At 37.4% G+C, this 26,696-nt stretch overlaps 1 protein-coding gene across 1 annotated transcript in view; it reads right to left on the reverse strand.

Moving 5' to 3' along the window:
* Positions 1 to 15,181: 15,181 nt before the first annotated feature.
* The window catches only part of DCC (DCC netrin 1 receptor), a 1,189,680-nt gene continuing 1,178,165 nt past the window's right edge, over positions 15,182 to 26,696 (reverse strand). The window contains 2 exon segments of the mRNA XM_007471661.1: positions 15,182 to 15,271; positions 18,941 to 19,083. Of these exon segments, the coding sequence (XP_007471723.1) occupies positions 15,182 to 15,271; positions 18,941 to 19,083 (233 nt within the window).

Raw genomic sequence — 26,696 nt, forward strand, 5'->3', positions numbered from 1 at the left:
AAGGAGATACCTAACAGAATCTGACTGCTTACAAACTACAACTTGAGGCAATATTTCCAGCTCCACCCATCTGGAAGTTCACAGAAATCTTAGGAAGGGCCTTGGATCCTAATCAGGTGTGGAATTTCCAGTAAAATCCCCTACAGAACCTCCCCTTGCTTATATTTTAGATCTTAAAGGATGGGTAGGTCACAGTTTTCTGGGCACAGGTATTGATAATTCACACCACTATAGCTTTGTAAGCTATGAAGTAACACTTTATAACTTATAAAGTGTGTCTATATATGGTATCTGATTCAATCCACATAATAAATCTGTGAGTTGGGCAAGCTAGATATTATTACCCTTGTGTTACAGATGAAAATAAATTGAAACAAAATAAACTCATACTCAAAGAAATTAGGTATATGTTCAAGGTCCAGTGGCTGGTAACTCTAAAGACTATTTTGTTTTTTTTTCTTTTTTTATTGTGTTAAATGAAATAAACATAACATAAAATTTACCGTCTTAACCATTTTAAGGGTATAATTCAGTGGTATTAAATACTTTCACTTTGTTTTGCAGCCATCACCACCTTCTATCTCCATAACTCTTTTCATCTTGTAAAACTGAAACTCTATAACCATTAAACAATAGCTCCCTATACTTCTCTCCCCCCAGCCCCTTTCTGTCTCTGTAATTTTGGCTACTCTAAATAACTCATATAGGTGGAATCATACAGTATCTGTCTTTGTGGCTGGTTTATTTCATTTAGCAGAATATCTTCAAGGTTCATCTGCACTGTAGGATATGTCAGACTTTTCTTCCTTTTTAAGGCTGAGTAATATTCCATTGTGTGTAATACCAAATTTTGCTTATCCATTCATCTGTCAATGGACCTGTGGGTTGCTTCCACATTTTAGCTGTTGTGAATAATACTGCTATGAGCATGGGTGTACAAATATGTTTTCAAGACCCTGCTTTCAATCTAAAGATTAAGTCTTTTGACTAGGAGCTGGATCATTCCAGGTTCATTTTCCAATTTGCCAAACCTCGAGGGTCCATTAAAAAAACCCCACCACAATTGTGATCTGATCTGCTAGGCAATAGGCAAGGATTCTTGTCTACCAGTCATACCTTTATACGCTTGAACCCAACTTGTCTGTGCAGTAACGTTGAAACTTTTTTTTTTTTAAGATGTTGGGGGTAGGAGTTTATTAATTAATTTATTTTTGCTGTGTTGGGTCTTCGTTTCTGTGCGAGGGCTTTCTCTAGTTGCAGCAAGCGGGGGCCACTCTTCATAGCGGTGCGCGGGCCTCTGACTCTTGCGGCCTCTCTTGTTGTGGAGCACAGGCTCCAGACGCGCAGGCTCAGTAGTTGTGGCTCACGGGCCTAGTTGCTCTGTGGCGTGTGGGATCCTCCCAGACCAGGGCTCGAACCTGTGTCCCCTGCATTAGCAGGCAGATTCTCAACCACTGCGCCACCAGGGAAGCCCACATTGAAACTTTTGACTCCATCTCCTTATCTCCACCAAGATATCTCCTCCAATCTCTTTGGATTTGGCTTTTATCTCCTTTTTCATTGTATTTTAGACTTCATGGTCTTGGTGGAGTTTTACTCAGTCTTGGCCCTCTGCCTCATTTTTTGTAAGGACATTTGTGATTGCATTTAGAGGCCATCCAAATAATCCAAGATAATCTCCCAATCTCAAAATCCTTAACTTAATCACATCAGCAAAGACCCTTTTTCTGTTCCAAATAAGGTAAAATGTGCAGGTTCCAGGTTAGGACCTGATATCTTTGGGCACTATTATTCAGCCTATTATACCCTGTCCTCTTGAATGAAGATACTGCCTGTCCTCCTGCTTTTAGTTCTGGAGCGTCCCATCTCCTGCTCCAAACCAGGGCAACCCTCACACTTATGCAGCACTCTCTGGAGTGTTTGATTACTGTTCCTAGCCTACAGGTCTTTTCCTTTAACCACACTGCTATTTACTCTGAACATTTATTGCACAGGTGAATTTGACTTGGAAATCACCCAGGTTTCTTAGTAGAATCATTGTGAGTGAGTTGAGAGTTTCCTTTTTAAACATGTACGATCCAGGTACACTTCCAATCACTTCCCCATTCTTCTGCTCTTTTTCGTAGTATAACTTCTTCAAAGAGTTATTGCATATGTACTATATTTATTTCATAACTTCCTATTCCATCTTTTTTTATTTTTTTATTTGTTGTGGTACACGGGCCTCTCGCTGTTGTGGCCTCTCCCGTTGCGGAGCACAGGCTCCGAATGCGCAGGCTCAGTGGCCACGGCTCACGGGCCCAGCTGCTCCGCAGCATGTGGGATCCTCCCGGACCGGGGCACGAACCCGTGTCCCCTGCATTGGCAGGCGGACTCTCAACCACTGCGCCACCGGGGAAGCCCCTTCCTATTCCATCTTTGATCTGTAATAATCTGGTTTCCAGCCCCACTCCTCCACTGAAACTGCTCTTGCTTTGGTCTCTAATAACTGGTATGACCATATAAACTATCATCCAAATGAGGTTATTTTGAAAGTGAAAGTAGATTCTACACTAAGCTAACTACTACTCTAGATGCTAACTACATGAGGGCATGATGTATAAAGCAGGACTGTCCCCAGAAAACTAGAGGGCATGGTTATCCTGTCAGTGGTAGCCTTGGAAAATTCAATATTCACTATTTTATCTTTGTCTTACCAGCTTTTAAACACAGCTAATTTTCCCTCCTTTTCCAATGTTTTTTCTCTTTTCTTCTCCCATACCAATGGGGTTTTTTTGTTTTGTGTTGGTTTCCTGTTACTTTTCTCTAACGGGAAACTCCTGCTTTTTCCTGTTATCGGCCACTCTTTTTATGCCTACTCATCTGCTTGCTCCTTCTCTACCCAGTATCTGTATCTTGGACTCTGTTGAGGCTCAGTTTAGCCCCATCTCTTTCCACCGAGTCTCCTGTGACTTTAGGTGTCATCCGTTTGCTGGCAATTTCTAAATTTATGTCTCCAGACCAGACTTTTCTTCTGTGTTCCAGATTCAAATATTCAGCTACATTTTGTTGTCTCCTCTGGGACATCACACAGGCTCTTTAAAAAGCATTCTCATTTTTCCTATATATACCTATACCCAAAACTGTTTCTCTCTCAGTCTGCTATATCACAGAAAATGTTGCTACCAGCTTAAAGGCTGTTCAACTCAGAAACTCACCCCATCCAGTGCATCTGCAATTATGCTTCTTTTTACCTCGAAAACTCATTTTAAGTGTACCCACTTTATTTTCATTTCTTTACCACCACCGAATCACACTTTTCCTGCAGCTCTTTTTCAATTTTGCTACTTGGAATTCATTCTCTACACAGTAGCCAAATTGATATGTTAATAGACACACACATGCATAACTGATATACTATTTTTGTAAATATTAAATTAACAAAATTTCTCTTCACTTTAATTGTTGCTGCCCTGTGGCTTCATAAGAATTGACTCAGTGGTTTCAGTGCCTAAAGGGAAATGAAGATACTAATAAATATGCACATAGTGAAAATTTCTAAGATATGACATGAGGATTTTAACCAGAACTGAAATGGAAGCATAAAGTTTGTATTGGACAAGACATGGTACCTCAGTGGACAGGGATATGCAAGGAGAAACGAAATTATTAACAGGTCATCTCTAATTTCCCTGACACACCTCTACAGGGTAAAACCCTAGGACAAGGAGGCAAGAGTTGATAGCCCTAGGCAGGAAGGGAGGGAAGCCAAAACCAGAAGACTCTTAGACTCTTGTCCATTGTGGCCTGTAGAATTCTTGGAAAGGAATATCTCAGAAGGCTGGGTATTGCTATGGAGGAAAATGGTGGCTTGATAATGCTAGGCAGAGAGAATACTGGTGGCAAAATCTGCATATAAGGAATCAGTTATTCCAGCATACTGTCAGTGGCATTTGGGAGAAATCTGAGTTGAGAGTCACTGAGTCATAGCCAGGGGAAATGTAACTCTCAAATAGAAGTTGCATAGTGGACAGCCTACTTGAGGTCCAGATGGAAGACAAAGCTGAGACTCAGATGTAATAGTGACAGAAAGAGTTTAGATTGGGCCAATTCAGGGAGGGGAATTATGGGATCCTATTGTGCTGAGAGAAAAATTCTCAATGTCTTCAGATGCAAATCTTGTCAGTCAAGGCCAACAGAGTTCCCAGCAATGAGGGGGAATAAAGGCTGACTTGGAAGTGGTGAGGATCCACATTTAGTCCAGCACACCGAGAGAACATACATGCCTCCCCGGAAACCATTTTGAAAATGGCTTCCCCGGAAGCCATCTTGAAATTGGCAAAGGTAGGGCTTTTGTGAAGAGAAATGTAGATGTGACAGGGAGTTAAAACTTTGAATTTCATGACTATCCAAGAAAAACTTAGCTAAACTGAAGGAGGCGGCTTTAAATGAAAAAGAAATGACAGACTCCTTTCATTGACAAGATTGAGATTTGTGTCTTTGCTCAGCAAGAATTGGGGATGATGAGAAAAATAAGAGTAATCATAGACAGTAAACAGTGCTATGTGACTTTGCACGTCTGAGGTAGCATGTACAGCTTTTAAAAATCTTGGTACACTTAAATTAGATCTTAGCTCTCTTCAGATGTCCCCAAACGGTTCCTATTTCTTTTGGAATCTACGCTTGGTAGCGTGCATGGCACATGATCTGGCCCAACCTCACTCCCTAACTTCTTCATTCTATTCTTTCCACTTGCTCAGTGACATGCAACTGCACTAATTATCCATTACTCTCTCCCAGCCTGGGGCTTGCTCAGTTTTTCCCTCCATCTGGAATGTTCTATGTTCCCAATATTCACTTGGATTACTCCTTTGTATCCTGTGGTTTCAGCTTAAATGTCACCTCCATGAGGAAGTCTTTATCTAAGCTGTCTCCGTTCCCCATCAATATCATGACTAATCTATAAAATATGTCTATGTCACAGTCTTAGTTTATAGCACTCATTATGATTATAATTATTGCACCAATCTTTGTCTCCACAAGCAAATTATAAACTCCTTGAAGATGGAGATCACATTCATATTGATCACTGTTGTTTTTCCGGTACTAGTTCAGTCATTGGTACATGGTTAGTATTCGACAGACATTTGTGAATGAAAGAATAAAACTTTATATTCAGCAGTTCCGTATTAGTAACAATTAAATATCTTAATCACTATTACATAACTTCCATTGATTTTCTAAATGTACTTCCTACTTTTTTTCCCATAAACTCCAAAAGAAAACCCACCCTGAAATATTAGTTCCATTTTTGTCCTATAAATTCTTACCTTTGTATCTTTTTGTTCATACAATAACTTCTTTTATCTGAATAGCCCTTTTCCATCTCTAAAGATTTTGATCTTATTATTTAAAGCTCTTTCCACATACATATTCCCTGTGAGGCTTCTATGAACCTTAGTTTGATACTCTGTATTCTGTTGGAATTTTGTCTTTATCTGTCTAAAGGGATCTAGCTTTCTTACTTGAACTCTAGTCACATATATACGTATATAGATACACACTTTTTTTTCCTGTTAGTGAAAGATACATAGATTTATCCTTTGGTTTGCTGGTACCCTTAGCACTATGCCTTACAAGTGAATAAAAGGCACTAAATAAATACTGGTTATTTATATTAAGAAAAGGAAAAAATATTTTATAATACCATCCATTTGAAAACTTTTTTCTACATCTACATGGTTACTACAGATTATACCTATAACATTAGAACCACACCCAAATGACTAATTTGTTAAATTCCTATTTATATATTTTAAATGCATGAAAAGGTTCACCCATGTCAAGGGGAAAGACTGAGTGCAGAGACTTTCAGAAGTAGCATTTAGTAGGCTTTTGCCAAGTACTGAAAATTGTAGTAGGAGCTTTACATACATTGTCTAATTTAAATTTAAGCCCACAATATACATCTTAAAGTAAATGTTATAATCAATTTTTTGGAACATCTTATTTCAGGAAGAAATAGGAACAATTAATGACAAATAAGGAGCCATAGCTACAAAATTAAAACACTGCCACTGTTAAGAGAGTTCCACACCAAAGACCAGTTTTTTGCTTGAATAAAAAGAAAAGTAGCTGAGGGAAACAACCACAGAGTCAAAGAATAGCACAAGAATTAAATCCTTAAGAAATATTAAGAAGGTGAAAAATTATTCTACTAAGAGGTATTTTGTCAAACTCACATATAGAGTCAGAAAAGATATTAGCAAAGACAGGGAAATTAAGGGACTGTCATTAATTTATAAAGAAGAATGTTAATTAAAACCTGAAAGGAATCTGGGAAAAATTACTTCTGTTATTTATTTCAAGAAATCTTTTGAACTGCTAATGAGGACATTTGGATTATCTCAGGAATACTTGCCTTAGTATTTATTGTATTAAATTATGAGTTTCCAAAGTTAAGGTGAAAGAGAGAGATTAGTCACAAGTGAGAGAAAAGGAATATAGTAATATGGAAATAAGAAATTGGTAAATAAAAAGTAGGGGAAGATTATACTGAGGTAAATAGAAGGTAGGACAAAACCTAGGTGCTTAAAAAATACCTAGTATTCAACAATTACACTGGTGCCTGGAGAGTTGCCCCTAACAGTGAACCCCAATTTCCCATTATCATATCAATGGACTCAGAAAAAAATATAATAGAAGGAGGAAGAGGAAGGGGAGAAGGGGGAGAAGACATTATTACTGAAAAACAGGACCTCTTCACCAAATCATAAAATTTTTTTTTTCGTTTTTCCCTAGCTATAAGGCCAATCAAACTTCAAGGAAGCATAGTATATAGGCCATTCTTACCATATTGCCAGTAATCTTATACAAAATGATCTTCAGATCACAAGTGAAAAGTTTATATCAACCAAAAATCCAGGCAAGTATCACTCCGGCTGCCTCAAAAAGCATCAGGCACGCAGAAGTTACTTATTCCTTCCTCTAATATCTCTCTTCTCCACTACATTCATTTGTTTACTAAACTGTCAGAACAGAACTGGGTAGAAAGGGTACGAGAGGAACTAATGTGCTTGGGCACATTTCTCTTTACAGTAGTCCAGGTAGAGGTAGAAAACAGAAGAGAGGACATCTGTTTATTCTTGAGCTTTGCTTTTTCATGTACTCCACTTGGCAATCAGGAAAGAGTCTATCGAACACAAGGGGAAATAAAATGGGGTCAGGAGCAATTCAAACGACCAGGGGGTTGACACACATTGATCTAAATAGATCTTCCTTCACTTCAGAGTAAATAGATTAAAAATATTTAAATCTAAAATAAAGATAAGAATGGGTTAAAGTAATGAGACATAAGAAGCTGATAGGATAATCCTTTACAAAACCAGTAGAAGGTTCTTTCATAGAAAACTGATGTTTTCAGGTTTATTTATAAAAAAATTTATAAAAAAATATCAACTCTCTGAAAGAGAATTGGAATATAATGAAGCAAGAACAGGACAGGATAAAAAGACAGCATGATGAAATGAAGGAGGCAATGGGTAAATAAAGGAAGAACTGCAATACAATTTAAAATCCAAATGCACAATTAAAAGCATTATTGGAGGCAAAGGTTTACAAAAAGCAAAAGTAGTGATGTGGATGACCAACCTGAAAATATGCAAAGGATGTTTAGAGAAAAGAGTAATGTGTGAAAAATAATGAGAAGTTTAATAATGGGATGGAAGTCAGGAAATATTTGTAAGAGTTACAGATGCACCTTTAAAACACATCAAAATAAATGGAAATGAGTAATTAAGGAATTGAAGAAAATTTCCATGAAAGAGAGCAGTATCAACCTTTCTGAATTCCAGCTCTGGGTAAACCTCTCTGATTTTCCAGTTTCATTCAGATCTATTAAATTCTCCTACCTGCATATTAATGCAATCTGCTATCTGTCTTCATTATAGCATTTTAGGGTATTTAAGATAGAGAGTATATCATTTTTTGACTACTCCAAAATCCTTCTTATAAAGATATTTGCAGTGGAGAGAGTAGCTAGTTTATCCCTTAACCTTCTCCTGTCTAGGTAAAACAGCAGTAATCCATTTTATTTTTCTTCAAATAACTGGTTTTCCATGGAGATACTATCTCTGATAGCTTCTGTGAAAGCATGGCATCCTTCTGTAAGAGACGATTACATAAATGGAATATGTGAGATAAAAGAGACTGTCGTAAATATGTTACTTCTAGGGCTTGCATATCAGTTTAACATTTTGGTGTTAACATATATTTCAGGAGTCATAGAATAAATATCAGCATTTACAGAAAATGGCTCTGGAATATCCTTATTTGGAATTTTTTAAATTGTGGTAAAGTATAACTAACATAAAATTTAAAATTTTAATATTTTTAAGTGTATAGTACAGTTCAGTAGCATTAAGTATGTTCACATTGTTGGGCTACCATTGCCACCATCCATCTCCAGAACTTTTTCCATCTCCCAAAACTGCAACTCTGTACCTATTAAGCAATTACTCCTCATTCCCCTATCTTCCCAGCCCCTGGTAACTACTGTTCTGTCTCTCTGAATGTGACTATCCTAGGTACCTCATATAAGTGGAATCATACACTATTTATTCTTTTGTGATGAGCTTATTTCATTTCACATAATGTCCTCAAGCTTCATCCATGTTGTAGCATGTGTCAGAGTATCCTTCCTTTTTAAGTCTGAGTAATATTCCATTATATACACACACACTCACGCGCGTGCACACACATGCATATTTTGTTTATGTATTCATTTGTTGATAAGCTCTTGGGTTGTTTTCACCTTTTGGCTATAATGAATAACAGTGCTATGTACATGGGTGTCCAAGTATCTCTTAAGTCCCTACTTTTAATTCTTTGGATATATGCCCAGAAGTGGAATTGCTGGATCATATGGTAATTCTATCATGGTAATTCTATGTTTAATTTTTTGAGGAACCACCATACTGGTGGTTTACGGCTGCACTAGTTTACTAGTTTACTAGTTCCCACTAGCAATGCACAAGGGTTCCAATTTCTCCAGGTTCTTAGTGATCTTAACCACAATTTTTTTCTCTCTAGGTGGAATGATTATGCGTTGAAGAAGATGGGAAGAGCTAGGTGGCCTTTAAAACTCCACCTGTCCTGGCACTGGTGATGCATTGGCTTCAAGCAAACTCTCTGAATAGTTCTCTGCTTACCCAAAAGAGTTAGTAAAACTTTTATTAATATGTGATTTTCTCTTAAAGAATAGATTACACGCCCAACTTCATCCTTCAATACTCATAGCCATATATTATTCAGTGCGTATGTGTCCCCATGTTTTGCTGTGGACACGGTAAGAATGAAGTATCTTGAGGATGGAGAGAATATTACATTTACTTGGTGTTCGCATGTTGAAATGGGAACAAAAATAGTAGGGTCTTTGCCTTGGGTTAAATCCCTAAAAACAACCCTTGACATGAAGATTTGCGTAAAAGTGATTTATTGTGAAGTGCTCCCAGGAGAAATCACTAGGGGGAGAGGCGTAGAGGGAAAGAGAAGGGAGGAAAGCCAAACATGGTTGCTATATCTAGGGTGCAATATTGTGGAGCAGTATCTCCCCACAGAGAGTTACTCTGGCTCAGTCCTGCAGGGGGACTCTGGAAATGAGTTGGCTTACACTGCAGAAGTGTCTCAACGAGGGCATGGGGGCTGGAGTATTTACCAGCTCTTGGTGAGATCTGATCTGGAATTTCCAACCCTCCTGTGTATGTAGGCAAAGCAAGTTCTGGCAGCCCGAGGCAGCCCTCCGACACACATGGGTATTTATTGGCTGTTGGGATAGAAAGCATACTGAGCGTGTGCATGAAAAGGATCCAAAGGGACTGACAGTCTCTGATACACATGTCAAAAAGGCAGCATGTATCCTGAGGATGAGAATAGACAGGCAGGGGTTAGGGTCATGTGCATGTCGTATCAGCCATTTAATATAAATAACATGAAGAAAGAACTTTGTATCAAAACTTTATTTATTAAACAAAAAATGCACCATTGGAATAACATTTCTATAAAAAATGAATATGAGACTGTTCTACAGTGATTACAAAACCCCTTTTTCCTCGTGTAGTAGTGTGTACAAGATCATGTGTAGAAACAGTCATGTTTTAAACTGTAAGCAAGTTTCCTTTCTCATAGAACAAGATTTACACTTAAATATTGCAATCACTAGTCTAATTTGGTTAACAATGCTAGAGTCTGACAATTTAAAGAAACTCTTTGTAGGCTCAAAATACCTTTTTTTAAAAAAAGGCACTTTGTAGCAACAAAAAATTTCTTTTTCCACTAAGGCTAGTTAAAGCTGTAGTATACCCATTTCTACCAAATAAACCTACCACTAGCACACTAACAATTTGTTTGAATCGCAAAGCCCTTTGAGAGAATGAGTAGCATTGATCTGTAAAATGCTATCAGAATATTGTAGGTTTGGTGGTATCGTGTTTGAATGACCCTGGAAAGGGAGAAGGCGGTGATGACGGCGATTCAGTGGAGGCTTTGCCTGGGCGTATCCTCATACTCAGCAGTGGACGATTCTTTTCCAAAGTGGTCCCTCTGAGATATGGAACACTGCAGCTTTAACAGCCGTATCTAGATTCCCAACCAGATCTCCCTCTGTATCATAAATTATCCAAAAAGAAGCCACTCTAAATAATAAATTAAATATTACTTATAAAAAGTACACCCCAGACCCACCCACCCAGCCCCCAAACAAGCTGACAATTCACAAAGTTCAGAATTGTCAGGTTTACCCTTCGATAATAAAAAACAGCATTTTTCCTCCTCCCCAACATTCCTTTCTTGCATCTGAGAACACACTGAGATACCTTGGCCCATGCATCTGTGTTTGCGACATCTTGTAGAGTTTTGCTGTTGCTCTCCAACCAACGAAAAAAACCATAGGATGACAATGTACAAAGGCTCTCTACTGAGAGCAGGAGAAATCCTTCAGAGAGTGCAACTAGAATTCCACCAAGTGAACATTATGCAATAGCGGCAACAGAGAGCCCAGACAACAGGCTTAGTGTGTGCTCTCCTGTATAATCTCACTGACGAGGAACTACTCAGGCATTTCTTTTCAGAATCAGGACATTTTGGAAGCAGGTATTTGGATAGCAAGTTACACTGAGGCATGGGAGCACATATTTCAAATGCAATGGAATATCATACAAAACATCTATTTATGATTTTTCCAAAGTCTGATTTAATTTGAAATGCTGGAATCAAGTGAAAAGCTTTTCTGTACACTATGAAAGTGGTTTCTGAAAGTTACCAGAGAAATACAAATTATTATTATTATGAGTAAAATGTTGCTTTGAAAGTAATTTTAAAAAGAGATGGTAGATTTGAGTGTATGACTGCTCTGCTGCTCTAGAATGTTGGGGGTTCTCTATTGTGTATATGGGTTATAAACAGGCTAGGATACTAACCTCTGGCTTTAGGGATGGTCTGCATTTAGATGAAGTAAACTGGTCCAGGAAGGGAAAACAACCTTGTTCCTAATCTATTTTAAAGTTCTGACGGTTTTGTTTTTTATTAACACAGCTAAAAGTAAGGAATTTTTCTGTTTTTTCTCTCTCTCATGAACTAGAAATGGACATTCTGAAACTACAAGGAGTCTGAGTCTGGGACACAATTTTATCAAAAAGGTAAGGTGATCTCTTTAGAGGTGGGTTGTTTTTTTGTTTTTGTTTTTGTTTTTTGGTTAGAATTCCAGTCCAGCAGTCATGTATGAGATACTCTGTTACATTTTGAGGAGGCCTGAAGACGATTCTTTAAACAAAATCAACAGACAGGTGTATCACAAGGGTGGTTAGAAATGAGCAACCATGCAAGCACAGACTACGAAGGCTTCCAGAAAGACTTGTACTTAGATTCTTTATCAGAAAAGCCAACAAGTGCCAAACATTACAGTCTCCAAATGTTGTCTGGAATGACACACTAAGGTTGGACAGCTCTCCTTCTGTAGCTCTTACCAATGCAGGGGACGAAAACATACATGTCATTGTGAATCACCCTTATTTTGAAGAGGATAATGTTATATTCAACTCCTCCCAGGAAGCCTTAATAAGTGCACCTCTTATATCCCTGGCTTGATATATTTCCTTTTTTTCCAGCTTGTTCAATTGTGTGTGCATTTTATAATGCCCAAATATAAAGTTCCATTATTTAAATACCCTAGAAGCTTATAGCTCTGCTCTACAAAGAGGTAGCTATGACTGGTTTCTTACTGAATGTGAGTCACTAAGAAATATTTAACTTGTGGCTAGAGCATCCTCCAAATATGTTTTATGCATTTTGAGCTATCTGCATTTTTGTGAGTTTAACAGATGCAGAACTTTCTAGAGGAAAGAAAACAGCTTTCTTATCAGTATGAAATGAAAAATACCAAACTTGTTCAAGAGGAGGCTCTTGCCTGACAGTTCGGCAGAGTGCAGGGGAGGCCTGAGGATGCCCCGCCATGTTTTATTTTCTTCTTTTTCGGGGAGAAATGACTCCTGGTGGCAGAGCTGCTGGTTGGCTGTCAAGCTATGGGAGTCAAAGAGACTTATGAGCTTAAAGAGCCCTGTATGTCATGAACCAGACTCAGAGACAGATTTCTTCTTGTCAGTAGATCAGGAGACTGGGAGATTAAAGAGTTACCTATAAGCCTGGGCAGGCAGTTGTACACACGAGTGAACTATCTGAGAGAACGGGGAGCAGAGTTGTACAGAGTTGCAGTCAAGTTGTTTCATATTCAAACCATTGGGTATATCTCCCAAGAGTCTCTTGTGAGAATTTAAATGGACTCTACTATATATACAGTGCAGGGAGCTAAGATTTACTAGCATTGCTGATTACTGAAATAAACCATTGGGTTTGTTTAATGAAGAAAGTTTCAAGAGCATCCACTGAAATCAAATAATGTATATTTTCATAGGTTTAAAAAAATGTATTTCCTAGGGTCATTGACTTCAGAGGAGTCTAGAATGTTGTGAAAATGCTAGTTCTCTTGATTGTGCAGATACAGTCTACAGATTGAAGATGTGACTAATCCCTGAAATCCGAGATTTGTAGCTCATTCCAAACTGGACACTCAGGATGACCTTCCTCGGATGTCAAATGCCTTCAGAGTCTGTTCCATGTTTGTGAGGATTAGAAAGGGAAAGCCATCCTAGGACCTCGAGAAGATAAGGCTGGTCTAATGAACATTTTCTTTTCTGAGCTAATGGATTATTTCTGTAAGACTCAATATTATGTTATGAAATGCCTTGTTCCACGTCAGTGGAGGGTTGTTTGCCTACGCACCCTAGATGTTGAATAAGAGTTATCTGCCCCATAGGATAACATCCCATTCTTCAGAAGGACTTCATGAAAATATAAGTAAATTGATCAAGCACTCTTTGTTGAAGGAACAATTTCACAAATGGACCGGACTTTCTAATGAACCATTTGAACAAGCCCTCTCTTTGACATAAGATTTCCTTCCCGACATGAAACTGTAAAAAAATAATCTGAATTATTACTTCCGTTACAGTGCCATTTTACTCAAAATATTTCATTCAGGGATTCATATATAATTACCCACCTAATAAAAGGAGCTATTAGGCTGTAAAGATCCTATCCCTTCCATGCTCTTTTAAAATTATGACCTACTCAAGCTTGAAATCAAAGGCAGAGCTGAAAGGAATAATTCAGCTGAAACTCTCTTATTGGGTTTTCAAGTTGCCTAACTGATAAATATGCAAACTGGCTCCCTTTTGGGGATTCAGCTGCATAAATGGATTAACTCCAAATGCAGCTGCAAATTCAAAAACTAAAAGGGTGCACACAAAATCTTTTTAATTTCACTTAGTTGCAAGCTGTAGATAAACATGGCAGTAGGAGTTTAAGATTCTATGTCACAATGAAGATGCAGCTTTAAAGAGTATCCACTGGGTTTAGGATGTGTCACAAGTGTCAAGTGATACCTTCCCCTCTGCTGCTCTCTGACTCTGGGCAGGCGTGGTGCAGAAGGTTTCCTTGACAACAAACCTTGGTGGTTGTCACCTACCAACACAGCCTGCTGTAAGTCAGTGAGGACTCTGCTGGTGAAAGTGACATCACTCAAGAGAAGGTACTGTTTGAAACTGCCTTCCATTTTCCTTCCCTTCCTCGTGATGGCTCTGCCATTTCCACAGAGGGTTTCAGAAAGGTGGGTCAGGAGGCCACGGGATGTGTGGAGACAGCCATCTGGCCAGGGCTGGTTGCCAAGGGGAACTCAGGGAGGGATGGGGTGGAGTCTAGCCAGACTTCTGAGGGAGATGGACTTGGTGAAGCTTTGAAATATCATCACAGTGTGGTATGGCATGAAAGCCACCCAAATTAAAGTTTCCTATTACAAGCTTAAGCACATAATTATCATGTGTCTGAAAAGATTGCATATTGTATCCTCTTTTAGGAAATGGACTGGTTGCTGGCAGGATGCCACTAGTTGCAGATTTCTAAGTGTTCCTGTTCTCCAGACATCAATGTTAACCAAGAGTGGATTTACCAATACTTGCTAAAATGGGTGAATTTAACAGCCACTTGCTGAATTCCACCACCTGTGCAAGAATGACTTGAGTTACAAAACGTAAGCATTTGCTGCCTTTTGTTTACTTGTTTACTTTTTTGTGCTGTCAGAAAAACATCCAATCCTTTGGTGCTATGTAGTGAGAAAATTCCCATGGGTGCTTTGTACTTTAAATTTGAAAATAGAATAGTGAGCTTGCACTGATTTGCCATGGCAGGGTACAGGCTTCAATAATGCACTTGCATTTTGTAAGACTAGACCTACACATAGAAGAAAATGACAGGCCTTGATGAAGGAAAACATAAGCATTTGTCATGACAGTGTGGTCACTGCAGTGGCAAAGGCCCAGGACTATTCTAGCAGCATCAGCTTTGACATTGCAGTGAAGATGTATCTTTGCTTTTGTTAAGGGACCCCAGAGTCATCATTTTGAAACTCCTGATGCCTATGAAAGAAGGGATGCTTATTCCTTCTGAACTGCTTCAGGATCTTCCTGACCTCAGTGGTCCTGATGGTTAACCTGTACACTGGATAGAGTTCGTGGACACAGGTGTGCTGTTTATGGGTAATTGGTAATGCTGCAAAGGTCCCGGAAGATTCACCTCATCAATTCGGCAATGTGTGTTAAAAGGCCGAGCCTGTGATAGCGTTAAGTTGCTTCATTAGCCCTTCCAAACTTGCCATTTGTTCGCTCAAATCATCCTGTTCATACACCTACAGAGAGAATGAGAGCAAAGAATTAGTACAGGTGGCTATCGGTGCACTCCGTTTGTTAAGGCAGGGCCGTGTCTAATTGATTCACCGTCTTCTCATGCATGGCACGGTGGCCTATAGCCAGGGGCTGTGGACTCAGCATATCATCATTGAATGAAGATGCTGGTAATAAAAGAGGCAGTGATGAATGATTGTCTGCTATTTCACTGTGTTCATCCTTGTGATGAGGCAAAGGCTTTAGTGTCAGAAAAAATCTTGTTTCAAATCAAGTTCTACCAAACTGTGTGATCTTGGACAAGTTAGTAAACCTCTCTGATGTGTAGCTCTCAGATGTAAAATGATGATGATGTTATCTATTTCATAGGCTATTCTCAGCATCCTGTGACATGTTTAGTGCTTATCAGTGTTCAGCACATGGTATATAGTCAACATGTTCCTTTTCCTTTCCATTAGGATATGAACAGAATTTACATCACCAGGTCTCCTTTCTTTGTAACACCACATAGGCACTTTTTTATGTGTGGGAACTTGACCTGACCAGTGAAAAGTCTGAGGATGACCTTAGTTTGTGTGTGAAAACAGAATTCTCACCCCAAACCAGAACTGGCTCTGTGCGTGGTTGTAGAGGTGACCTTATGGCACGGTTTGATTGGTGGATAAAATGGAAAGCCTGAACTGCAGAATCTTAGTGACCATACTGTCTGTAACTCTCCCTTACTGTGAGCCACTAGAATCGTGTCATTAATAATACCTCGCTATTAGAGCACAGACCCCCTGGTCACTAGCCTCGGGGACGTGGATTCAGTAGGTCAAGGAAAGGTTAGAATCTCTTCCTTTTATAAAGCTTCCCAGCTAATTTTGACGGTCAGCCAGTGGGGAAAACAAGGCTGTGGTGTTGATTTGAATCCCAGCTCTTCTATCGACTTGACCTTTTGAGTCTGTCTCCTTATTTGTCAAATGAGAATAGCAAGCTTACCTCACTGGGTGGCTGGGAGGATTCACCAGGTCAGTTTGGCGAGTGCTAAGTGCTCAATAAAAGTTAGTATCTTTTCTCTTTTCCTTTCTCAAAATACCCTTTGTTTTGACTGTATACATACCGACTCTACCTGGTTATTCTTGGTTAGCTCATTCATTTGATGAACTTATTGAAATTATTGAACCAAATTGAGGCCTGAGGCATGATGTTTTGCTCTGTGGAGGCCAGGAAGCATCATTACTCAGTACTATGGTCAGAATGTATATTGAGTCCTGCCAAATGAACACCCTGGATGCCATGAGAACACTGGTGGAGAAGAAACAACTTGTGGTATTAAACAGTTTGGAAATGGTACCTTCTTATAGGAATCTCCGCCTGCCAGTGAATGATTTGGTCATGTACTGTGTAATCTTCAGAGTTTAACAGGGATTGAAAGATGTAGCCAATTTGGCCCAAAAGATTGACCTATGTATGAGGAGGGATGCTGAAGTGAACTGATTAATTTGACAACTCCTTTCCCAAAGTGATGTCATAGTTATCTGTGTTGTTTTCTCAAATTATTTAGATCTTGTCCAATACAGCAACATCAAACCACATGTAGTAGCTGTTGGATTTTCAAAATGTGGATAGGCTGAATAGAGATGCGTTGTACACATGAAATACACATCATATTATGAGCACTTAGTACAAAAAAAGTAAAATATCTATCTTAATGATAAATTTTTATATTTATTGCATGTTGAAATGATAATATTTTGGAAGTATTGGGTTAGATAAAATATATCATTAAAAGTAATCTCACCTGTTTAATTTTACATCTTTTCATGTGGCTCCTAGAAAGTTTTAAACTACACATGTGATTCACATTATATTTTTATAGAATAGTGATGATCTAGATTATTTGTCCCATTTCTATATTTCCTTTAAGATATTATACAATCTTATTGCTGTTCATATTATACGTTGGCTGTCACTCCTTGGAGTCACTATATTTTTTTAATCAAACTTTTAAAACAGTTTATTTTTTTATTTTTATTTTTTTGGCTACATCGGGTCTTATTTGCAGTACGCGGGGTTGCAGTGCATGGGCTTCTCTCTAGTTGTGGAGTCCAGGTTTTCTCTTCTCTAGTTGTGGTGCACAGGTTCCAGAGTGCACGGGCTCTGTAGTTTGCAGCGCACAGGCTTTCTAGTTGAGGCACGTGTGCTCAGTAGTTGTGGCGCGCAGGCTTAGTTGCCCCATGGCATGTAGGATCTTAGTTCCCTGACCAGGGATCGAACCCACATTCCCCGCATTGTAAGGCGGATTCTTTCCCACTGCACCACCAGGGGAGTCCCTGAGAGTCAATCTTAAGTGCAAAAACTGGGCCACCTGACATGATTCCTTATGAGATGAGATATATAAATTTAGGAATTTGATCTGAATTAAGATACGGCTAACAACTGTGACACTAAACTATTGCAATACGTAAACAGCTATATCCTGACAGAGCAGTGCCTTAGATTCTTGTAAATTTGAATCTTTTAAGTATGAAAACATGTTAATTATATAACGTACTTCTGCAAACATTCACACACATAGACATATCCAGACTGTCTGATCTCCAGGTGTTAAAATATTTTATAATTTGTAGTACTGAAAACAATAAAATCAAGAAAAACTTTATGTTAATTCAAATGAGATGATTCTAATCTGGGTTTTTTTGCATCTTTTTTTCCCCTTCCAGTCCTCTAATTTTTCAAGGTATCATATGTGTTAGTACCTTAGCCTTCTTTTAAAGGCTTGTTTTCTTGAATTATATTCAGAAACACTCCAGAGTTTTCTAAATTGCTGCCTTCAGGCAACATCTTTTTAAATCTCCCTCAAAATGCATTGTTGGGGGAATTGTTTGCTTTCTCAAAATTTCGCTTTTTTTTGGTCCCCATTGATTTTTTTCAGAGTTTTCTAATTTGATCACTTCTTAGCTGCCTCCCTTAGTTGGCAAACTGTTCTCTCATTAAATAACTAAACTTTCCCCTCTAAATATATCAGTTCCTTCTTTATTTTTTTCTTCCTAAATTCCTTCCTTCATTTCTTCATTTTGTGTTTTCCTCTTCTCAATTCTGTATTTCTAGGCTATTTTATGATTTTATAAGTGACATGTATAACTTCAGAAAGCTCCTCAGAGTATAGCTTTATTACTATTTTTTTTATTTTAAAGAATAATTATATAGTTATATTTCCAGGTATGCCAAGGTGTTTCATCTCATTGATGAAAATGTGTGTGGGTGTATAATTTTTTTTTACATCTTTTAATGTGGCTATTTGAAAATTTTAAATTACACATGTGGTTCACATTATAGGATAGTGATGACAGTGTATATCTATGTATATATACACACACACACGTGTATATTCATATATATACACGTGTGTATATATACATATATGTATGTAAAGTCACTCATTCTGTTGCTATCTGCTTGTATTTATAAGATTGCCTTTAAGTACCAACGGTTTTTTAATATAACTAAATCCCTGATATAATATTTTCCCCTAAAGTTTCTTCTCTTCATATATAAGTTCAGGAAAACAGAACTAAACAAACAACAAGAACAACAAGGGCTTGGGGTTAATGGAGAGTGCTGGTTGGCTCAGACTGCATCGCACAGCAGTGCTTCCCTTAATGGGGCATGAATTTCAAGGATGGTCTTACATTGGCTGGATCCTCTGTTGGTTTGTGGGTCTCCTCAGACACTTCAGGGGCTGTTGGCACAGATACAGGAAGCAAAGGGGATCTTGCCTTTCCAGCCAACCCAAGAGAGGCTGTTTTGACATGAGTCTTGGGAAGAGTAGGCCCTAAAAGGAAAACACAGAGTGATGAAAGTACTGTATAAAACACCCTGGAACAAACTCTCAAGCATGTAAGCGGAATCCAGTGGGTTGGCATTGATTTTAGGTTATTGTTCATTCTGTAGTCTAGAGATGGATTCTGACACAATGAACAGGCTTATTTTATTTCTACTGAATCGAAAACAATCCCGATTAGGCCTCTCCAGGTGAAGCTCCACCAGTCATGTGTAATTTCAAGTGGATTTCAAATCTCCCTGTGAAAGGTTGCCTGGGAGTTGCAGACTGTTCATCACACCTTCTAAAGTGTCAGCCCAGCTCATTTTGGGCCAGCCTCAGCTTTGAGCCAGAAAGCCCTGTGCTAAACCATATATAAGCCATAAACTGTGAGTGCCAAGGAATATTTGTGCAGTTAAAAGAGATGGTTGTTGCTCTGATCTGGAAATGAGTGTTAGATGTTACGGTACAAAACAGTCCTTTATGGCTAACCTGATTGAATATCATTATTGATTTTCTTTCGGAAAAGAAAAAAGATATGATTCTGTCCTGATGAGTATTAGCTTCTCTCAATGAAATACATTCTAATCCTCATGAAAATCATTTGAGTAACTGCTGAGTTTCTCCCAAATGATATTTCAGTCTGCTATAAACAATGGCTACCTTTTCTTTTTGGGTCTAAAATTTGCCTTGTAAATTCTACTTAGATTATAGCAGTAATATAACTTTGTCCCTATAGTCTAAAACAAAAATTTTATAAAGGCATATCGAATCAGCTAGTATACCTCACATACCTAAGGACTGGTGTCATTCTTAGTACTATAACCAAGACCTCAGCATAGAAGGTACTGAAGTCATCAAAAGAAGTTTGCCTCAGTTCTCTTCTATCATCAGTGATGATATTTAAGTTCTAATGATCCCAATGGCGTACTATATACTTTTTGGGGAAAAAAGTTATTTTGACCATACTTTCAAAAACATAATTCTAGTTAATAAAACTCAAAAGTTACTCTACTATCAGAGAAATAAGGGGTATTTGCTTACTGGGAAAGAAAGAATGCAGACAGTCTAGGAGGCTAGCAATTTGCTAAATGCTAAATCCCAACAAAAGCACATTTTTTCATACCGTGGCCTAGCACTTAATTCCTTCATATTTATATTCTTTCACTCTTTTTCTTAAACCAAGGCTCAAAGTCTGCAGTTAGAATCATTTATCACTAGAGGGTGATCTGAGGTTTTTGGTAACTCATATGAGAAGAGATATAGAGAGAGGAGAAACAAGGATCATTTTCTTAAGGAAGGAATATTTATGGAGTTCCTGCTAAGCTCTAGACTTATGCTAAGCATTTTAGTTCATTTTAGGCAAAATAACATAGTGCAGAAGAATTTGCTACTTACCAACCCAATCTGAATTCAGATCCTATAAAGCCTAACTACGTACTACATATGTAATTCCTTGTTCAACTAATTTCTCTTGCCTGTTTCTTCATCTATAAAATAGAAATAATAATTTGTGAGGATTGATAAGATTAAAGTGGCTGCTTTCCTGTAACTTGTTCAAAGAGAGCTAGCTATTATTAATATTTAATTGCCAAAACAAGCCTGCTAAGTATTCTATCTCCAGTTCATATATGAGGATGCTAAAATGAAGAGAAATGGAGTAACTTGCTTAAGTTCATACATTTCAAAAGGGCAGACAGAGCAAGATTTGCCACTGAGCAAATTAAGGTTTTATCATTGATATTTCGACCTAGTCCATCCAATTTAAGTGAGGTTTTTGAAGAAGCAATGTAAAAGAATATGAAATCTAGTTCAAGACTATAAGTCACCTGAGGGTAGAAACTATTTATTGTATTACAGTTTCTTGTAGTTAAATTATGTTTGAGTTTAAAGGGGAAACAATGAACTTCAGCATTAATTTAACTACTTTTATTACAATGTTGTTTAAATTTATACAAACATAAAACTTGGCATAACCTTTATAAACTTGTAGTTCTAATACTATGCTATAAAACCAAAACATGTTTAAAATTAAATAGCAAAGTCCTATACACATATGTTTGGTACTCATTGCTGCGCCACAAGTGATTTTGGGTTTGTCTTACATGATCAGTTTTCACTCTCACTTTTTTTCTCTTTGAACAATAGGCAAACCTTCATTCTTCCAGAGAATGTAATGCCAGCCGGTTTTCGTTAGATCTGAAGAAATCATTTATATAGTAAGTCTGCCTCTGACTATAAACACAGTGTTCCTAGAGCCAACTTAGTTGTAACCCCAAATACAAAGGCAGGCATTTAAAAACCCTGGCAGAACGATGCTATAAAATGGCCCTCTACATACTCCACCTTGTGTAATTTCACATTAATCTTATAGATGATCACCTAAGGGAAAGCACAAAGTTTAACGAGGAATTTTCATACAGTACTGGTGAACGTTGAGAATGTATCTGTTGAACTCCCACTTGGAATTTCATTTTCTGAATTCTGTTTATAATCCCTTCGAGAATGTTCACAATATTCTGATGAAAGCTGAACGTAGCTTTATTGCCATGGAAAGCTGTTCCTCCTATAGGTCACATTCTGTGAGTCACCTCTTCCTTCCCTGCATTCAGTAGAACCGAGTAGTGGCATTTCAACAATTAACACTTTATGTATATATCTTTTATATGTTTTGTTACAATTTTGACTTTGATTTCCTTGATGGTGTATGGTGAAATCTAATTGTTAATTGAATTTAAAAGTTTAGGTTTTTTTAAAATTGAAGCATAGTTGATATACAATGCTGTGTTAGTTTCAGGTGTACAGCAAAGTGATTCAGATATATGTATTCTTTTTCAGATTCTTCTCCACTATAGGTTATTACAAGATACTGAATATAGTTCCCTGTGCTGCTATATGGTAGGTGCTTGTTGGTTATGTTTTATATAGTAGTTTGTATCTGCTAATCCCAAACTCCTAATTTATCCCTCCCCTCCATCTCTTTCCACTCTGGTAACCATAAGTTTGTTTTCTATGTCTGTGTGTCTGTTTCTGGTTTGTAAATATGTTCATGTGTATCATTTTTTTTAGATTTCACACGTAAGTGATATCATGTGATATTTGTCTTGGTCTTACTTCACTTAGTATGATAACCTCTGAGTCCATCCATGTTGCTGCAAATGTCATTATTTCATTCTTTTCTATGGCTGAGTAATATTTTTTGTGTGTATGTACATATATATATATACATATATACATATATATATATGTATATATATATCACATCTTCTTTATTCCTCTGTTGATGGACACTTAGGTTGCTTCCATGTCTTGGCTATTGTAAATAGTGAACATTGGGGTGCATGTATCTCTTCGAATTAGAGTTTTCTCCAGATATATGCCCAGGAGTGGGCATCACTGGATCATATGGTAACTATATTTTTACATTTTTTTTTTTTTTTGTGGTACACGGGCCTCTCACTGTTGTGGCCTTTCCCGTTGCAGAGCACAGGCTCCGGACGCGCAGGCTCAGCGGCCATGGCTCACGGGCCTAGCTGCTCCACGGCATGTGGGATCTTCCCGGACCAGGGCACGAACCCGTGTCCCCTGCATCGGCAGGTGGACTCTCAACCACTGCACCACGAGGGAAGCCCTATTTTTACTTCTTTAAGGAATCTCCATACTGTTCTCCATAGTGGCTGTACCAATTTACATTCCCACCGACAGTGCAGGAGGGTTCCCTTTTCTCCACACCCTCTCCAGCATTTATTGTTTGTAGATTTTTTGATGATGGCCATTCTGACTGGTGTGAGGTGCTACCTCACTGTAGTTTTGATTTGCATTTCTCTAGTAATTAGCAATGTTGAACATCTTTTCATGTGCCTATTGGCCATCTGTGTATGTCTTTTTGGAGAAAGGTCTATTTAGGTCTCCTGCCCATTTTTTGATTGGGTGGTTTATTTTTTTTGAATATTGAGCTGTATGAGCTGCTTGTATATTTTGGAGATGGATCTCCTCTCAGTCTCAGCATTTGCAAATATTTTCTCGTATTTTGTAAGTTGTCTTTTCATTTTATTTATGGTTTTCCTTGTTGTGCAAAAACTTATGTTTGATTAGGTCCCATTTGTTTATATTTGCTTTTATTTCTATTGCCTTGGGAGACGAAGAAAGTATTGCCCTAAGAAAGTATTGCTACGATTTATATAAGAGAATGTTTTGCCTATGTTCTCTTCTAGGAGTTTTAAGGCGTCATGTCTCATATTTAAGTCTTTAAGCCATTTTGAGGGTTTTTTTTGTGTATGGTGTGAGGGTTTGTTCTAACTTCATTGATTTACATGCAGCTGTCCAACTCTAACACCACCACTTGCTGAAGAAATTATCTTTTCCCTATTGTATAATCTTGGCTCCTCTGTTAAAGATTAATTGACCATAGGTGTATGGGTTTCTTTATGGGATCTCTGTTCTGTTCCAGTGATCCATATGTCTGTTTTTGTGCCAGTGCCATGCTGTTTTGATTACTGTAGCTTTGTAGTACTGTCTGAAGTCTGTGTGGGTTTTGCCTCCTGCTGCTTTCTTTTTCCTTAGGATTGTTTTGGCAATTCTGGGTCTTTTATGGTTCCATATAGGATTATATGTTCTAGTTCTGTGTAAAAAGTCATGGGTAATTTGATAGGGATGACATTAAACCTGTAGATTGCTTTGGTTAGTATGGCCGTTTTAATAATATTAATTTTTCCAACCCAAGAGCATGGAATATATTTTAACATTTCTTTAAATAGTCTTCAATTTCCTTTATCAATGTTTTATAGTTCTCAGCATGTAAGTCTTTCACCTCCTTGGTCAGGTTTATTCCTAAGTATTTTAATTTAATTTTTTGAGGAAATTTTAAAAGGGTTTTTTTTTTTAACTTTCCCTTTCTGATATTTCATTGTTAGTGTAAAAAATGCAACTGATTTATGTATGTTAATCTTGTATCCTGCTACCTTGCTATATTTATCAGTTCTAGTAGTTTTTGTGTGGAGACTTTAGGGTTTTCAACACATAGTGTCTTGTCATCTAAATATAATGACAATTTTACTTCTTCCCTTCCAATTTGGATACATTTAATTCTTATTCTTATCTGATTTCTGTGGCTAGGACTTCAAATATACTATGTTGAATAGAAGTGGTGAGAGTATGCGTTCTTGTCTTGTTCCAGATTTTAGCAAGAAGGCTTTCAGCTTTTCACCATTGAGAATTATGTTGACTGTGGGTTTGTCATAAACAGCTTTTGTTTTATGTTCAGATATAGTCCCTCTATTCTCACTTTGGTGAGCATTTTTAATATGAATGGATGCTGCATTTTATCAAATGTTTTTTTCTGCATCTGTTGAGATGATCATGTGGTTTTTGTCTTTTGTTGATGTGACTGATGTATCACGTTGATTGATTTGCATATGTTTAACTATGCTTGTGACCCTGGCATGAATCCAGCTTTACCATGGTGTATGATCCACTTAATGTGTTGTTGGATTTGATTTGCTAATATTTTATTGAGGATTTTTGCATCTATATTCATCAAAGATATTGGCCTGTAATTTTATTTTTTGGTAATGTCTTTGCCTGGTTTTGGTGTCAGGGTGATGGTGGCTTCATAGAATGACTTTGGGAGTGTTCCCTTTTCTTCAAACTTTGAGAAGAGTTTGAGAAGGATCAGTATAAGTTCTTTAAATGTTTGGTAGAATTCCCTAATGAAGCCATCCAGTCCTGGACTTTTGTTTGCATGGAGTTTTAAAATTATAGGTTCTATTTCACTTCTAGTGATAAGTCTGTTCAAATTATCTACTTCTGCTTAATTCCATTTTAGTGGGCTGTATGTTTCTAGAAATTATTTCGTCTAGGTTGTCCAATTTGTTGGCATATAATTATTCATAGTATTCTCTAATGATTTTTTTTTTTGTATTTCTGTGGTATCAGTTGTTATTTCTCCTCTTTCATTTCTTATTTTGTTTATTTGGGTCTTCTCTCTTTTCTTCTTGGTGAGCCTGGCCCAAGGTTTGTTGATTCTGTTTATTCTGTCAACAAAACCAGCTTTTGGTTTTATTAATTTTTCCTGTCTTTAAGTCTCTATTTTATTTATTTCCTCTCTGATATTTATTATTTCCTTCCTTCTGCTGACTTTAGGTTTTGTTTGTTCTTTTTTCTAATTCTTTTAGGTGGTAGGTCAGGTTTTTTTTCTTGTTTTTTGAGGAAGGCCTGTATGCTATAAACTTTCCCCTTAGGACTGCATTTGCTACGTTCCATAGATTTTGTATGGTTGTGTGTTTTATTGTCATTTGTCTTGAGGGATTTTTAAAATTTCCTCTTTGATTTCATTCTTGACCCACTGGTTTCTTAGTAGCATGTTGTTTAGCCTCCATGTAATTGTTTTTTTTTCTCATTTCTCTTTCTGTGGCTGATTTCTAATTTCATGCCATTGTGGTCAGAGAAGATGCTTGAAATAATTTCTGTCCTCTTTAATTTGTTGAGACTTGTTCTGTGTCCTAGTATGGAAGATATCAATTATGTACAACTGTTCTAGTGTGTCATTTAGGATCTCTGTTGCCTTATTGATTTTCTTTCTGGAATCTGTCCACTGATGTCAGTGGGGTGTTAAAGTCTCCTACTGTTATTGTATTCCCATCAGTTTCATGTCTGTTAGTATTTGTTTTATGTATTTAGGTGCTCCTATATTGGGTGCATATGTGTTGAGTGTGATATCGTCTTCTTGTGTTGATCCTTTTATCAGTGTATAGTGTCCTTTATCTTTCTTTATGGACTTTGTTTTAAAGTCTATTTTGTCTGATATGAGTATTGCTACCCCTGGTTTCTTGTCATTTCTATTTGAATGAAATATCTTTTTCGCTCCCCTCACTTTCAATATAGGTGTGTCCTCTACCCTAAAGTGGGTCTCTTGTAGGCAGCATATTGTAGGTTCTTGTTTTATTGTCCAAATGCCACTCTGTCCTGTGATCAGAGCATTTAGTCTATTGACATTTAAGGTAACTATAGGTATGTATTTATTGCCACTTTAAATCTTGTTTACCAGTTGATTTTGTATTTCTTCTTTGTTCTTTATCTTTTGGTTTTTCCTTTTGTGGTTTGATGGTTTTGTTTTGTATTGTGCTTGAGTTCTTTTCAGTTTTGTGACTCTATTATATGTTTTTGATTTGTGGTTACCCTGGATTGCAAGTATGTTAACCCATTACTGTATCTACTTGCTTGAGACTGGTAGTCATATAAGTTCAAACACAGTCTAAAAAATTATATTTTCTTACTCCCCTCCCGACACTTTGTAATTTTGATTTTCTATTTTACATCTTCATGTTTATCCTTTTGCTGTTCATTGTGTAGTTAAAATCACTTTCACAAAAATTTTGTTTTTGATTTTTAAAAAATACATGTACTGGCTTATTTAAGTGATCTACAATGGGAAAAACCTGCAACCTAGGATACTCTAGCCAGCAAAATTAGCATTTAGAATGGAAGGAGAGAGAATTCCTCAGACAAGAAAAAACCAAAAGAATACATCAGTACTGAACCAACCTACCCTAAAAGAAATATTGAAAGGTGTTCTCTGAATAGAAAAGCAAGAAATCAGGGAAAAATCACAATAGGAAAAGCAAATA

The sequence above is a fragment of the Lipotes vexillifer genome, unplaced genomic scaffold (genome assembly GCF_000442215.2).
Source record: "Lipotes vexillifer unplaced genomic scaffold, Lipotes_vexillifer_v1.1 scaffold195, whole genome shotgun sequence".
NCBI classification, from domain to species: domain Eukaryota; kingdom Metazoa; phylum Chordata; class Mammalia; order Artiodactyla; family Lipotidae; genus Lipotes; species Lipotes vexillifer.